The 16882-nt window shown below is 32.3% G+C and overlaps 1 protein-coding gene across 2 annotated transcripts in view; it reads left to right on the top strand.

Moving 5' to 3' along the window:
• Window positions 1-14596, top strand: part of DIS3 (DIS3 homolog, exosome endoribonuclease and 3'-5' exoribonuclease) — a 40612-nt gene extending 26016 nt beyond the window's left edge. For both annotated transcript variants that reach the window (XM_003765807.3, XM_023500540.2), the window contains exons 14-21: window positions 613-740; window positions 1774-1860; window positions 4213-4369; window positions 5770-5984; window positions 6234-6402; window positions 7035-7193; window positions 8610-8732; window positions 10580-14596. In XM_003765807.3, coding sequence (XP_003765855.1) covers window positions 613-740; window positions 1774-1860; window positions 4213-4369; window positions 5770-5984; window positions 6234-6402; window positions 7035-7193; window positions 8610-8732; window positions 10580-10663 — 1122 coding nt within the window. In that variant the 3' untranslated portion in view covers window positions 10664-14596. The remainder of the gene's footprint in view (window positions 1-612; window positions 741-1773; window positions 1861-4212; window positions 4370-5769; window positions 5985-6233; window positions 6403-7034; window positions 7194-8609; window positions 8733-10579) is intronic.
• The last annotated feature ends 2286 nt before the right edge of the window (window positions 14597-16882 follow it).

The raw sequence follows: 16882 nt of genomic DNA, 5'->3' as shown, positions 1-16882 counted from the left end.
CTTTTCTTGATTTTTTTCTCCAAATCACTTTTTCTAATGAGACATTTCACATTCTTTTCTCTTTTTTATTCTTTTGATTTTGTTTTATTATTTCTGGGTGACTTATGAAGTCACTAACTTTCCTTTGCCGTATTCTAATTTTCAAGGTGTACTTTCTTAATTTTTGGATTCTCTTTTTTCCCATTGGGACATTAAATATTGGGTAGGCTACTACATCTTTCTAATTATTTACTGAATATCATGTTTGCTAGAATAGTCTTTATTTAGGCCAGTTTCTAACTTTCATGATTTAGTTCACAATGATTCTTAGGTTTCAATGAAAAACTAAAATAATCATTGTGGAGGGTGGAGGAAATGGAAATAAAAAAATTTCTTTTTAGTTCAATACAATATTGACTTTAGGTAGATAATAAGGGCCTGTTTTGATAAATGCTTGGTTAATAGATCAGAAATAGGATTAAAAAAGTAGCAATCTTTACTCTCTATTTCCTTTTCATTATTGATTTTAAACAATTTGACATTATGGATTTTAGATTACTACCTGAGTTTGGAACGTACAGCTCTAATTTTTCTTTTTCATAATTGTAATGTAATTCACAACTTCTTTTCTAGGCTTCCCTTACATATGCAGAAGCGCAAATGAGAATTGATTCAGCAACCATGAATGATGATATTACCACTAGTCTCCGTGGACTAAATAAACTAGCAAAAATTCTGAAGAGGCGGAGAATAGATGCAGGGTATATTTCTTTTATTTGTTGGCTACTTCTAACCTCAATACTATTACTAGAAAACCATGTTTATCATGTATAATAGAAAAATATGTCATTTGTGTGGCAAATATTTCAAGTGTGCAATAAGCACTATAATTAAGTTTATATACATAATAAATACATAATATATATATATATATATATATATATATATATATATATATATATATATATATATGTTGGATGTATATGTATATGTGTATATAAGAAATTTATATTAAATATTATGAAGGAAATATGGTGTATTAGATAGAAAGCTGGTCTCAGAACTAGATAAGACTTGCATTCAAGTTTCTCTCTGACATGTACTGTCTCGTGACCTGAACAAGTCACATAACCATTCATTGCTCTGACTAATGCTCTGAGCATTAGAAATTACAGTACATTAGAGAATGTACTGATGATTTGCATTAGTAAAAGTACTTTTTTACCAGCAATTTTTTACACTAGTGAAATCATCAATTTAGTTTCTCTATTTCTAATCTTTATTAACTGCTATATAATAAGATGGTTTGTAAAAGGCAAAATTCTTTTTCAGTAGCCTCTATCCATTAACAAGAAACAAACTATACCCTCAGATCACCTAATAAAACTTTCCTCCAACAATTCTAACTTTTTCTGATTCAATAAATATTAAGAGAAAAAGACAAATGTGAAGAATTATAAAAACACTCTAGAAGGAAGAAACTACTTTTCTTTGGATGAGTTCTGCTATGTTTTCTTTTTGAAAGTCACTTTTCTAGATTATATAAATCTTTTCACTAGTGCTTATTTCACTGATTATTGTGCTTGATGCATTTAGGCTTCCCAGAGTAGTAGTTATATCCCAGAATAGAAATTATTGTCTCTACTTGCTAGTTTACAGAGAGTCTACTATGTTATTTAAGACCTTCAGAAGATTCTGCTGTACACATTCTCCAATTCTTAATCAGAATTATTTTCAGATTTCTGACTGTAACAGGGTCATTTGACCAATCATTTTTGGTTAATTTCCTTATAGGGCTTTGATACTTTCTTCTCCTGAAGTTCGATTTCATGTGGATAGTGAAACTCATGACCCAATAGATCTTCAAACAAAAGAACTTAGGTATGTTGTTTTTAAATAAGATTTAGATTTTCAACTTGAACATTTAGAATTTACTAAAATACTAAAAATGAATACTAAAATAAAGCTAAAATAATCACTGGTAGTATTCTTTTTACATATCTACACAGACATAAATGTTTATATATAAATATATGTATACATATAACATGGGGTGTATGTAAGATCTATTTTCCCTTGGCTATTAAAAGATACGTTAGTTTATTTGTAACCTTATTAGTGTGGCTATTCTCTCTAATTGTGCAGATCCTAAAGATACTTTCCCATTTTCAAGGTCTTATGCATATCTGGTAATAAACCCTCTCTAAAGATTGTAGTGCAGTGAGCCTAGAGGCTTTTGTCTGGGCTTTTTAACACTGGGGTTAAACACAGGGTAATACTCAAATTGTTATCTCTTGATCAACTTGGCTCATTTCCTTTTCTCATCACTTCATGGACATTTTGTTTGCCTCTAACATATTTCATGGAGCGTGTGCTAATGTCTCTTTAAATGTACCTTGAATCTCTCCATTGTGTTCCATAAAAGTCACACTCATTATGATAAGAAAGTAGCCTTCATTTCTTTTAAGACCTTTGTCAGTGGAATCTCTCTCTTGTCTTTGCTGTTTTGGAGCTATGGGTGTAGAATACTATGTTAATGTCTGATTTAGTTGTAGTATTGCTTGGTTTTACTGAACTACTTGTTAATCTTAATTTTTCTTTGTTATAAAGATGGGTTTGCCTCAGAGGAGGAAAGAAAAAGGAAGTCAGAAATAAAAGTAATATTTTAAAAGTCATTCAAAGGTTTATTTGTTGTTTACCTAAATATAGTAAATCAATTCATTAGTAATATTGGCCCCAAAGTGGCAAATTACTTGACTATATTGTAATCCATAAAAGTAAGTAGCAGTAAAAATGAGAATGTTCTGGGGCAGCTAGGTGGTGCAATGGATAGAACACCAGTCCTGAAGTCAGGAGGTTCTGAGTTCAAATCTGGTCTCAGACACTTAACACTTCCTAACTGTGTGATCCTGGGCAAGTCACTTAACCCCAATTGCCTCAGCAAAAAAAAAAAAAAAAAAATCATTCATTTTTTAGATTCTGAATTTCTAATTCAATTTCTAGAATTCATTACTATATTTATACTAACTTTTATTAGATTGTTTTCATTTTAAGATGTTACCATTTCCCATGTTTTCAATTTTTGCCTTCTCCTTGAGCTCAAAAATACTACCTGGTCCATCCCCTTTATTTTATAGATGAGGTAGCTGAGGCCCAGAGAGATTTAATGACTTCCTCAAAGTCAAGGAGCTGGTGTCCAAGACAGGACATGAACTCAGCTCCAATTCACTTGCATGTCATGGCATCACTTCCCTGTTATCATAGTCATCTATGAGAGCAAAGGACAGACGACAGCATTGTCTCTTTGTAGATGACCTTCAAATATAAATTTCAGAACACTAATCTCTTTTCTGAACTCCAGAGTTCTGTCACCAAGAACTTTGAGAATATTTCTACCTGGGTGTTGTACTCACCAGCAGCTTATTAGTATGCATGCCCAGAAATGGAAATTGTTCAATTATGTGATTAAAAAAAAAATAGTAGTTAAATAACTTAGATAGTATACTTTGAGATTCTCAGCACATTGATTAGATTCTCCATTGGGGTTCTGTGGGAAAATATGCCCTTTCATAAGCACTCTAGCTAGCATACTTCACCTCCCTTTTTTAGTCAATTTCCTAGGTTAGGGCAGAAATCAAGGGAAACTCTTAATTATGAAAAACTATTAGGTATATGGGGGAGACATAATGTCAGGAAAAGAAAAGAAATAAGATTTTGTTCAGGTATCAAAGATCATAGACTTTGATCTGGAAAGGACCATAAGCCATCAGATCCAGTCTTTTCCTTTTGCATATGAGTAAACTGAGGCCTAAAGCAGAGGGACATGATACTGGGAAGAGAGGTGGTATTATCTCAACTGACAAAATCTTAGATGAGATCAAAAACATTGGAGAAAGATGTAAGGATGAAAAAGCTGAGGACTTGAGTTTTTAAAATAAGTGTATACAGATATACGTTTAATTAATGCTACATAGTAGGGTCATGAATTTACATCTCAAAAAGACATTGGAGATCATCTAGTCCAAGAACTTACTTTGATAGATGTGGAACTTAAGGTCACACAATTAGGAAATGGCAGAACTCACATTCAAACCTGTGATCCCTCAACAGAATTCTAATACTTAGTACTAGATCCTCTGAGTCCTCCATTATTGATATGATTTGCTAAATATTCCATTATAGTGTTTTAAAATTTTGAGTTCTCTTTTTCTAACATTCTTTTTCATTTGACAGAGAAACAAATTCCATGGTAGAAGAGTTTATGTTACTTGCCAATGTCTCAGTTGCAAAGAAAATCCATGAAGAATTTTCTGAACATGCCCTGCTTAGAAAACATCCTGCTCCTCCTCCATCAAATTATGAAGTCCTTATAAAGGCAGCTAAATCCAAAGTAAATTCTTCCAGCATTTGAAATTTTTAATATGGCTCTCATTGAATTTAAATAGCAAATCACTTGTTTACTTTTATGGGATTTTATGTGTTTTAACGTACTCTTAAACATACCAAAAATTCTGATGCTTCTGACTTAAGATAATTTAATTCTTGAATCTGTACCCAGTTTTCCTGCCTTGTAGTTTCAGATTTTTCCTTTTGTTTGTCTGTTTGTTATTGGTATCATTGTCTCTGTTTTTTTATGTCATTTCCCAAATTTTGTATACAGGCTCTTTCAAGATGCTAAGGCCAAAATACCAAGGAAGGTCATAAAATTCTAAATTGTTAAAAAACAAACATAAATCCCTCTTCTCTTTTTTTTTCCCATTTTCTATCCCAGGAAGTGGTTTAAATGAAGCATTTATGAGAAGTTCATTAGCCAGGTATTTAGCTATATTAATCATTGAGAGATTAACTTTAGATGGAACTACTCCTTGATTGATAATTTGCAAGTGTTGTGGAACTTCTTTCAGTAGACACTGTTCTTTTTTGCAAATTCTAAGAGTCCTTGTATTTTGGATCTTTAAACCTGAGTAGTAATAGTGCTTCTTAACAGTATTGTCCAAAATCTCAAACTTTCAACTTAGAAAATGCAAATATACTTTTATTAGACATGCAGAATAAAACTCTGTTGTTTACTTTGGGGAAATTTCATCTCAGAAATAAATGTAGAACAGTCACTTAATCTCTTGGGCCTACTTTCTTCATCAGTAAAGTGAAAAGTTTGAGTAGAATCAATCTATGATAAAAATCCAGTATTCCTAAAAAAAAAAAAAAAAAAAACAACATCTGGGTTTTTTAAGAACTTGTTGGCCTTCTAGAAGCCTTGGAAATAATAATTGACGATAGACTTGTTTTAAAATCTGCAGAGCATTTAACATTTGTACTTACTCAGGGTTACAAAGCACTTAAATCTCTCCTGACTTTATCTAGTTTCAGTTCTCTGCCACTATAGGGCTTTGTTCTTATTTTCTGCCTTGGAAAAGGAAGAGGAAGACAAGATGAAGGGGGAAAATTTTCCTTAGTACTGGTACTTTTTTTTATTAGTATTACTATTAATTCCTATATTCATATCTCAGAGTTTAGGCTGGTATGATGGTTCAGCTACATTACTAGTTAAAGATATCCATCTCTTAGTCTTAGAATTTAATCATTATTTATAATGTTTTTATAGGAAAATATGTTCAGAGTTCCAAACAACTAATTTTTTAAAACATTGCTTCAAAATATTTCCTGTTCTGAAATTGGAGTGGGCTTTTGTGAATTCATTAATGGTAGTATTATATATTTTAAATGCTAATTTAAAAATACAAATGGAACAATGATATTCTCCCCTCCCCCCTTTTTTTTCTTTTACAGAATTTGGATTTTAAGACTGATTCAGCAAAGGCTTTGGCTGACTCTTTAGACCAAGTGGAGTCTCCTAATTTCCCATATCTAAACACACTCTTCAGAATATTAGCCACTCGCTGTATGATGCAAGCAGTTTATTTCTGTTCTGGAATGGATAATGATTTTCATCACTATGGCTTAGCATCACCAATATACACACATTTTACTTCACCCATCAGAAGGTACTTTTGAAATCAAAATTTAAAAGAGGAGAAAATAGAAGTGATGCATCAAGTTTTGATATAATATTTTTTTAACCTGTACAGCAAAACTTGCATGTACTTTTAGTTGTTTTTGCAAGTATTTCTGCTTACTAGGTCAAAAATATTTTAAAAAAACTGCTTCAAATTTAGAGTGTGATTATGTGCATTCTACAAAATGAATGGAAGACAATACTGATTTGTGAAAATATTTTTTTCCTATTTCTAAAGATATGCAGATATAATCGTACATCGGCTTTTGGCAGTAGCTATAGGAGCAGACTCTACTTACCCAGATCTGACAAATAAACACAAGCTAGCAGATTTGTGCAAAAATCTCAATTTCCGACACAAAATGGCACAGTATGCACAACGGGCATCTGTCGCATTTCATACACAGGTTGGTTTCATTTTATATATGATAATATACCTATATAAAGATTGAAAGAGAAATTTTATTCCTCTAAGTTAAGACTATGCAGTCAGTCATTCAAGGGCCTTAAAGTCTTATAAAAAAAAAAACCCAAAAAAAGTTTATGACGATGCTACCTAATTAAAATAAGGATACTATAATTATCATTTTCTCCGAGTTCCCACTTTTCACCATTCCAAAGATCAATAAGTATTTGAAAATGAATTGGCTAGCCTATGATGATAATCTTTCCCTTCCCCTATTCATTATATTCTGAAAATAAGACATCTGGATAACCTGCTTGGAGTCAGGAAGACAAGTTCAAAACTTCACTCAGAGTCTAAACAAATTGGTACTCTGTGCCCTATTTTCCTTGTCTTTAAAATGAAAGTATTGTGCTCTTATGACTTCTAAGGTCCCTTCTGGCTTTTTATTTATGATTCTATAACCTTCCATTGGTTAAATAGTAAGATAGTTTAAAAAAAATCACAAATGTATAGTTGCTACTTATTACTAAAATAGTAACATCACATGCAAAAATCTAACCAGTAATTTCAAATTACTTGTTTGAAAATTTTTTTCTTCATAATAACTAAAATAAGTTTTCTTATTTCTTATAGCTGTTCTTCAAAAATAAAGGAATAGTGAACGAAGAAGCCTATATTTTGTTTGTAAGAAAAAATGCTATTGTAGTGTTAATTCCAAAATACGGTTTAGAAGGAACTGTATTTTTTGAGGAAAAAGACAAACCAAAACCAAGACTTGCTTATGATGAGGAGGTATGTATGGTATTATATATATATGTATATATATATATATTATTTTTTTTTCTTTTGGCATATTTTATCTCTGCATTGCACGTTACAGAAAAGTAATGATGCATCCAATGGATTTGAGGATTGAAATAGCTCAGCTTCTTTGTCATTCTGCAAATACTGATTAAGAACTTCTTTACATTTTGACAGTATGTTAGTTACTGTGGTGTACTATATTCCACTTGGGTTAACTGAATTACCCACTTTTACTCTTAAAACTCATTGTCTTCTGCTAGGTTCCAGATCTGTTATTTAATTGGTGTAGGCCATTTTTTGGTGAAGCAGTTTCCTGCAGGTCATCAAGTGCTCTAAAGCTTACAGTTTGAGAGAGTTGGCCACAGTTTTGAGAGGTAGTAACTTATCTCTTCCTCGTCTCACTATAAGCACATGTCAGAGCTTAAATTCAGGACTTCTTGAATCCTAAGGTAGACCTTCTATTACTTGCCATCCTATATATTACCTACATACAAAGATATTTCAAGGAAAAATGTTTAGTTTTACCTGAAGTCAGTAATTCCATGGCAAGAAGAGAACTGATCTATTTTTGCATCCCTTGGGTAGCCTCTCTTTCTTTGAACCTGCCTTCAGTCTCTCATGTATTTCTTTTCTCTCTTCATCTCTCCTGTTTTTCTAAGTCCCTCATAGGCTATCAGAGTAAACCATTCTCTTCCCTTTATTTCTAATGTTATGGGAAATTGGCTGATTTTGCTATACTTTCCTGTTTTTCTGGATCTGAGTTGCTTAATTAAACCTCAAATTTAAGGGCAGGGATCAGCTAACTGCAAACTACATAGAACATCAGACTGGAAATCAGGATAATCTGAATTCAAATCCAGCCTCAGATATTCAACACTTCTTACCTGTGTCACCCTGGACAAGTCACTTAACCAAGTTACCTAAGAAAACAAAACAAAACAAAAAAACCTCCCAAAATTAAAGGGCAGGAAAATAGTAATCAGTGTAACATTTCAGTCACATTAATTCCTTCCTTTTGAGGCTTTAAATGAATTTTAGTTAATTTTATTAACTGCTTAGTAACTTTTCATAAAGAGAAAAAAGACTTTCTTGAGAAAGTCAATGAGAAATATTCAAAAGCTTTTGAATCTTGAGCTCCTTAGGCAGCTCATAGTAATAATCTTCATTAAAATATGGGCAAGGTAAGGAGAAAACATGATAAAAAGAGAAGAAATTGTGTAAGTAAAATAATATTTATATTTTGGTTATACCAGATCATCCATTGTAAGAGTTGACCAGATCCCCTCATTGCTTATGATTATGAAATATTTTAATTGAACAGAAGATATAAGCAATAAGAATGAGCCTTCAGATGTCTAAAAGCAATGAAAAGTAATTTTTAAAATGTATTTTTAAAAAATTTAGGTGCCCTCACTAAAGGTAGAAGACACAGAATTTCATATTTTTGATAAAGTTAAAGTGAAAATCACCTTAGACTCATCCAATCTTCAGCATCAGAAAATTCGTATGTCTCTAATAGAACCACAGGTAAGATTGGATTTAAAAATAAGTACTCTTGTTGTGGTAGAATAATATATGTGTACTATTTTTATGGAAATATGTGTACTACTTTTATGGAAGGTCTAAGAAGAAAAACATTTGTGGTCAGAAGTTCTTTTAAGGCTTTCCCCTCTTTTAATTTTAATATTTAGGAGTTTCAAAATGAAAATGTTTTCAATCGTCATTGTCATATCTTAATCAACAATGATTTTAAAATTTAGTATGTTTCACACAAACTAAACATGCATATAGGTTTACCTGACTTTAGATGGATTCCTGAAAATTGTCTGTATTAAATACTTGGTTTATCAAATTTGTTTTTTCATTAACTTCCACCATCATTTCAGTAATATGTTCCCATTAGAAGTATTAGGGTATTCAATATACAATAACATTTTTTGAGCTAGTTTTGCTGACTTTTAAATAAATTGCAATGTTGTGTATCACTTTTCCTACTTAAGGTCTTTGCTACATATTTTATCTTCAGTAGCTGTGGATAATTGCTTTTTTAGTTTCTTAATATAACTGGTGTACTAAAATATTCTATTTGGGGTATTTTTTTAATTATAGCTTTTTATTTACAAGATATATGCATGGATAATTTTTCAGCATTGACAGTTGCGCAAAACCTTTTGTTACAATTTTTCCCCTCCTTCTCTCCATCCCCCTCCCGAGATGGCAGGTAGACCAATACATGTTAAATATGTTAAAATATATGTTAAATACAATATATGTATACATATCCATACAGTTATTTAGTTGCACAAGAAGAATCAGACTTTGAAATAATGTACAATTAACCTGTGAAGGAAATAAAAATTTCAAGCTGACAAAAACAGAGGGATTGGAAATGCTATGTAATGGTTCATATTCATTTCCCAGAGTTCTTTCGCTGGGTGTAGCTGGTTCTATTCATTATTGAACAAATGGAATTTGTTCATCTTATTGTTGAAGACAGTCATATCCATCAGAACTGATCATCATATGGTATTGTTGTTGAAGTATATAATGATCTCCTGGTCCTGCTCTTTTCACTCAGCATCAGTTCATATAGATCTCTCCAGGCCTTTCTGAAATCATTCTATTTCTCATTTGTTATAGAACAATAATATTCCATAACATTAGTATATCATAACTTATTCAGCCATTCTCCAACTGATGAGCATCCACTCAGTTTTCAGTTTCTAGCCACTACAAAGAGGGCTCCCACAAACATTCGTGCACATACAGGTCCCTTTCCCTTCTTTAGTATCTTTTTGGGATATAAGCCCAGTAGTAACACTGCTGGATCAAAAGGTATGCACAGTTTGATAACTTTTTGAGCACAGTTCCAAATCGCTCTCCAGAATGGCTGGATGTATTCACAATTCCACCAGCAATATATCAGTGTTATTTGGGGTATTTTGTAGGGAAATGAGTGGAAAGAGGAAAGGGTAAAGAGTTTGATCTCAGGTAAGAGCTGAAAATAGGGAAATCTGGCTTTTCACTTTGTTATTTTCTAAAGAATGATTAACATATTATACACTGGGGGGTGGGAGAGGAGAAGAAAAACAGTGGCAGGAAGTTAAGGATAGGGGATAGGGATAAGGATAAGAATAGGGATAAAAATTAAAGTTCATTTAAATATTGTCTCCTATCTTCCCTTACCCATATTCTTAGACCACTCTTTTTTAGAAATTTAGAATCAACACTAGCAGAAATCAAGAAATAATTCTATAATTTCAATAAGCAACACTTATCATTCTAATTTGTTTTTGGCAATTAATATTTTTTGGAGATTATAACAGCCAGTTTCTTATGCTTTTATATTTTTTTTTCTTCCACCGCATTGTTAGATACCAGGAATAAGCATTCCTATTGATTCTCCGAACTCAAACACTGATGAACCAGAAAAAAAGAGGAGCAAGCTAGAAAATTAGCTGGATCTAACAGAAAAGAGACTGTTACAAAATTGATTTCCTTTTGTAACATTGGGGAAGAACACTGTCAAGTTTCATGGTTAAAAGTATCTGGTACAAATTTAATTTGTTTCTTTTAAAGTGCATTTTAATCATTTTTAAAATTTGCATTTTTATTAAACAATTGCCTTCAAGTCTTTCTCATCATCTTTTCATTTTCTAGACGTAACACAACTATTATTTATGCAGAAAAATTAAATTGAATGCCCATCACTTACATATTGAAAAGACAGCAACTTCAGGGACCTGATAAAGATCATTTAAATGAATTTACTTCAGAAGTGCCAATTACTTTAGTGGCTTATTTTGGAGCATTCATCTCTTTATTGAAAAGCTGATTCATTTGTCATAAATAATTCCTGATTTCTTAAATGAGGAAAGTGAAGAGGACCTTCCTGGATGTAGAGGATATAAAAGCCAGGATATCCTCTAAATGCCCAAAGTATCAAAATGCTTAAAAATGATAATTTTTTCTTCCCCAACCTTGAGATGTCCTTTGTTTGTTCTTTGGCGTTCTAGAAAGAATTCATGTTTATGTTCCTTCTCCAAAAATTACCAGTTCCTATTCTACTTCATCTGTTATAGGAACTGATCTAATTATACTGATCTGTCCTAAGGCAGGAGAAAGGCAGATTGTCTTCTCTTTAACCTTCTAGAAAGAATTGTGTGTTTGACCATTGTTTGTTTGTTTACTTTGATTGGCAGGAATTCCGGTAAAATGGAAAGTCCCTTCCAATGTTTAGGTGTTTTAAAACTAAATTCTTTGACTGGGTGGAGATCATTTCCTACAGCATATTTCTTATTCTAAATTACTTCCAAGTAAAATCAGCTTTAAGGAAAAGGAAGATGAATGATACTATAGCATAGCAATTATAAATGATTTTAAGAAATTTCTGCATAATTCCAAGCCCTTTGGGGTCTCAATTTTCATATTTGAGAGTTGCAAAAGCTTTGAAAGATCTTTTATAGCACCGTTTCTTATAGGGAGATTCATCATTGTTCATCAGTACTGGAGAGTAGGAAACTATTTTTAGGCTTTTATAAATACCTCATAACTTGAGGGTTGGGGTGGCTTACAGCAGTACATAGAGCACTGCTCTTGAAGTCACAAGACCTTGACTTTTAACACTTCCTATTGGGTGACAACACTTCCTAGCTGGGCCAGCCACTTAATTTCATTTGCTTCAAAAAAAAAAAAAAGAAAAGAAAAGAAACAAAAAGACCCCATAATTTAATTTTGGAGACAGAATTTACTGATTCCTTGACATGGTATGCCAATAAAAAGTACCTTCTAGTGCACAGTTGTAGCTAGTGTCAGGTTTGGAACTAAAACAAAGACCTTCTAAAATTAAGGTTTTTCTTCAATTAATGGTAATCTTTCCCTTTCTGCTATAAGAATTATATTTCAATTAAACACCTATTCTTTGGTTTATTGCAGGGAGTAGAGTAGATAACTCCTCAGTGTCGCTGAATGATAGTAAATATAGCTCAGGTGGCCTCAGGATGAGGGGAGGGAAAAGGTTTCTGGTCCCTTCCTTCCCCAATCCAAATCAGGTATCATTAATTAAATGTAGGAATTAGTTTTATTGGAAAGCACTAATTTCTGTTCAGTTTATACTATTTGAGTTCAAATCATAATTTTCTCCTTTGAGAATACTTTCTTCAGTTTCTTTATTGAATATAAATTTAGTACATTTTAGTGATAAAGGACGTGCTAATTTATCTGCCTTTGGTTTTTATGCTTTTCTTTAGTGGTCATGTATGTAAAGATTCCATGTACAGCTGAGAATGTGTATAATTTTTTCTGTTCCCATTCAGTAACTTCCAGAAGTTTCTATTATGTACATAACTTTCTATAAGTTCTGTTCTGGTCCTTAATTGCTTATCTTTTGGCCACATTTGTCTTAGAGTGATAACTTGAGAGCTCCAAGTGTTATAAATTTTTTTATGTGTTTCATTCTAGAAGTTTAACTTTTCCTCTAATAAAATTAGATGCTATGCCATTTGTGAAAATACTAGTATTAAGTATCGTTACTGTTTATCATAATGTATTTTCTGTTTCTCTCTTTTAATCAAATCTTTTATTATTTATTGCACACAATTATAAATAATTGGTGCCCCTGCTTATTGAGTTCACTTTTAAGATACTAGATTTGTTCCAAATCTCTTTATCTGAGTCTTTTGGGTAATCTGCTTTCTATTTCATTCTCTTATCCTATTTTATAAGTGATTTCACCATTCCCAGTTATGATTTTTAATCATGTATTTCCATCCTTTTATACTTTCAATCTTTGCTACTTTTTAATGAGCATGTTGAATGTCCTCAATATTGTTGATCTAAATTTTATATAATTTGTTTCTATTCACTGTAGTTTCATTCCCCTTACTCAATTCCCAGTCACAGATTTTTTTTCTTCCTCCCAATTCTACTTTCATGTTTTATCTTCCAAAGTTTAATTCCAGCACCAAATGTTTTTGATATGTATTCAACCCTTATTTGTCCACTTCAGATCAAAGTTCAGTTATAGCTTACAAATTTCATCCATTTCATATTTGTAGTCTTATATTTGAAATGATTCCAGTTTAGCTTCTTTTCCTTTTTCCTTGTGTGTTCTGCACTCCTTTCATTTTAAGACCAAAATATAACAAAATTTCCCCGTTTTATTCCCTCAATGACTCTTGAAGATAGATATTAATCTTCTGAGGCTATTTCCTTCCCCTCTGTTAGAAATACTACTTCATGATGTAGTTCTTTCCTGTTCAATATATTCAGCTCTGGTCTTTTAATAATATTTTTCATTGAATGTCAACTTTCTCATCCATGTGATTATTTTCCGTTTTACTAAATGGTTCTTCCAGCCTTTATCTTTTGCTCTCTTTAGTACTCCAAGCATTTTTTTTTAAGATATGCTAATTTGCCAACTGGCTTCTTGGTACTTGAATGCTTTCTGTTTATTTCTCTCTACCCCCCATTCTTTATTTTTTAACCTGGAAGTTCTAGATTTTGGCTTTGACATTCCTATTAGTTTTCATTTGGGAGTTTCTTTTAGTTGGTGCCCAGTGGATTTTGTTTTCACTTTGCTCTCTGGTACTAAGAAGTTTAAGCAATTTTCATTTGTGTTAATTATCTTCAAACATTTGTTTTTTCTCTTCCCTCCAATAAACCCTTAGAATAAATATGCAAAATCAGACAAAACAGTATGTGCTTCTCCATGGGCTTTTTGGATAATTTCTCAACTTTTAGTATTTATTTACAGTAATGTTTAATGTGGTTTCCTGAAAGTAATCCATTCCATTCTTCTGCTGAATTCGGGGCTTTATTGTTAGTTAGTGGTATTTATATATTGGACAGATATTGCTAATTAATTCTACTGCATTAAAATCACCATATGTATTCTTCATCCACTCATCTTTTCCCATATGATTGACTCTTTGTGGATCTTTTTACAATCTGCATGATGTCATAGTCAAATGTTAGTATCTGGAAGACCTCACCATTTACAACTTTTATATTTTTCAAGAGCTCTTGTATTATTTTATTATATGCATAGGACACACCTTTGTTCAATAAAGTATTAAGTGCCTATTACATGCCAGGAATTTTACTAGGTATCTGGGATACAAGTACACAGAATGAAATCATCAAAAAGGGGCTTACATTCTAATGGAGAGAAAAGTATATATAAAATTATATTTAATATAGATATGTTAAGACTCTTTAAGGGCAGTTTTGTGAAAGCTTCTATGTAATCTTTTCTATACACCTCATCAAGGAATGCCCTCAATTTGTATGTAGATATTTTTCAACAATTTTGTATAAGTAGGAAAGTATGTGTATGATGGGTATTCTTCTTATTGCTTTTTTTGGTAATAATAAAGTCAAAGATTTTTATATATTACCTTTGATACCTCCTTTCCTTTCACATATTTGGAAAACCAATCATTGAATAAATATCCCCAAAACTGTGTTACCTATAGCAGCACCAACACCCACCGTGTATATTTGGTATAATTTAGCTACTTTTCCGACTTTTTTTTTTTTTTTTTAATATTGTTTCTACTTCCTTTTGTAGCATATCTCTCAAAGTTTTGTACTTCAGTGGTATAGGATTGAAAGTTGGATCACTTCCACTAAACAAATGGAGTTTGTGGAAAAAAATGCATTAAGTTTTTGTCTGAGGGAACTGACCTTTAGCTAATCTCTTAATGCCCCTTTTAGCTCTAACAAATTATTTTACTATTTGATATGTCATAGTAACTGCCAATATAACTATTATATTTCTATTCACTTTAATATTAGCATTTACCTGTGCTATGGACTGAACTAGAACTACAAAGAGAAATGGGAAAAAAATTTTTTCTTCAGAGATCTTACATTTTGGGAAATGACACACAGCATATAAATAAAATTTGGAGTGGATTTTATTTTCAGTGGAAGAGGGGAAAGCACCAGTAACTGAGGGACTGAGAATGGCCTTATGTAAATAAGATAACATTAACTTGAGTGAGTCTTCAATTCTAAGAGATATAGATGAGGAAGTAGGTATTTCAGGCAAGAAAGAAGAGCCTGGGAAATGGCAAAAACAAATGTCCTATGGAGGGAACAGCAAGAAGCCCAGTTTGGCTATTACATGGAATTTATAAAGGGATTTAATGACAATAGTTTGCATTCAATAATCTTAAGAAGCAGGGGCTGGTATCCAGCTACTGAAGCTTTTTGAGTGGAGAGAATATGGAATATCAGTCATTTCTTGTGCTCACACAAGAACAGGAAGTTGGCCAAACTTGGCCCTCAGACTGTAGTTTTTTGCTTTAGTGTAGTTTAGCTACTATGTGATAGATTGGAGAGGGACAGAGAAGTTGAATGCAGGGAAACCAATCAGGAAGTATTGCTATAACATAGAAAAGAGGCGTTAAGTTCCTGATCCTGGATATGCCAGATATTGGCAGTTCACCTGATCTGGGAATGTAAGGCAACTTGAGAAGTTTGTTTCCAGGCATATGAACTAGAGTCACTAGAAGAATGCCAATGTCCTCAATAGAAAAAGAGATTTAAAATGTAGAGGAAAAAATAATGGATTCTATTTTAAAAACATTAAATTTAAAACTTAAGTGGGACATTCAAAGGAATCCAGGATGCATTTAATGATGGAGCACTAAAATTATGAGAATTGTAAGAATTAGGTATATAAATTTGGTTAACATAGACATGATTAGGAATTAAAAGTAGATTTATTACTAATAATAAGCCCATGAAAAACCTTGGGACATAACCAAATGGTACAAGATGACCCAGCATATTTCCATCAGTTTCACAAAAACTCAAGAGGGGAGGGAATGGCCATGAAGGCCAGGAAATGCAGATACAATCATCAGTAGTCTTTGAGAAGTGGGGTATAAAAGCAAGACTCTAAATGACTTGAGTAAAATGAACAAGAGCTGAAATGGTATAAAAGTATATACAGTCTTTAAAAGGGGGAGTGTAGCCAAATTCAGAAAAAAGCATGTAGGGAGAAATCTTGATTAAAAGGTGGAGTCAAGTGGTTCTTATTTTTTTAGGTTGGGCAGAAGCCAGGCCAGTTCAGAAGCTGAAGAAAAATGACACCCAGCTTAGTGAAAGCCTTTAGAGCAAAGGAAGAGAATAAAGAATAAGAGGTCTAGAATGAGGAAGTAGTCACTCTAGAATGGCCTCAGTTTAAAAGTATGAACTTGAAAGACTTTGCTGATGGTCCATCTCATGGTGCTTAAGGGAAGAAGGTTCAGAACAGATGCTGTGGAGAATGTGATAGCTAATCAAATGAATCTGTAGACTCCTTGTTTTATAACTTCCTCTGTCAGAATTTAATGTGGAGGATAGTATTACACTTAAAGCATCATGATTTAAAATACAGGTCACAATGGCTAGAGCTGATGTAATGATAAGCAACGATTAGCATATGCAATGAAGAATTGATAATAAGATACAGAAAGAGAAAGGATAAGATCTGAAATCTGAAAGATTTCAATTAGGGTACCTGTGGATTTATTGCAAATAAGGAGTGGCAGAAAAACACCTCAATTTCATCCTAGCTGGGCCTGGCTAAATCTAATAATCAGAGACTGCATGTTAAATAAACTAAGTCTAACTAAATAAGTCTAAACTAAGTCTAAGTTTAGACTAAGTCTAAACTAAATAACTAA

The sequence above is a fragment of the Sarcophilus harrisii genome, chromosome 3, assembly GCF_902635505.1.
Source record: "Sarcophilus harrisii chromosome 3, mSarHar1.11, whole genome shotgun sequence".
NCBI lineage: Eukaryota > Metazoa > Chordata > Mammalia > Dasyuromorphia > Dasyuridae > Sarcophilus > Sarcophilus harrisii.
The sequence above is the reverse complement of the archived record's forward strand: the minus strand, read 5'-3'. Positions and strand labels throughout refer to the sequence as shown.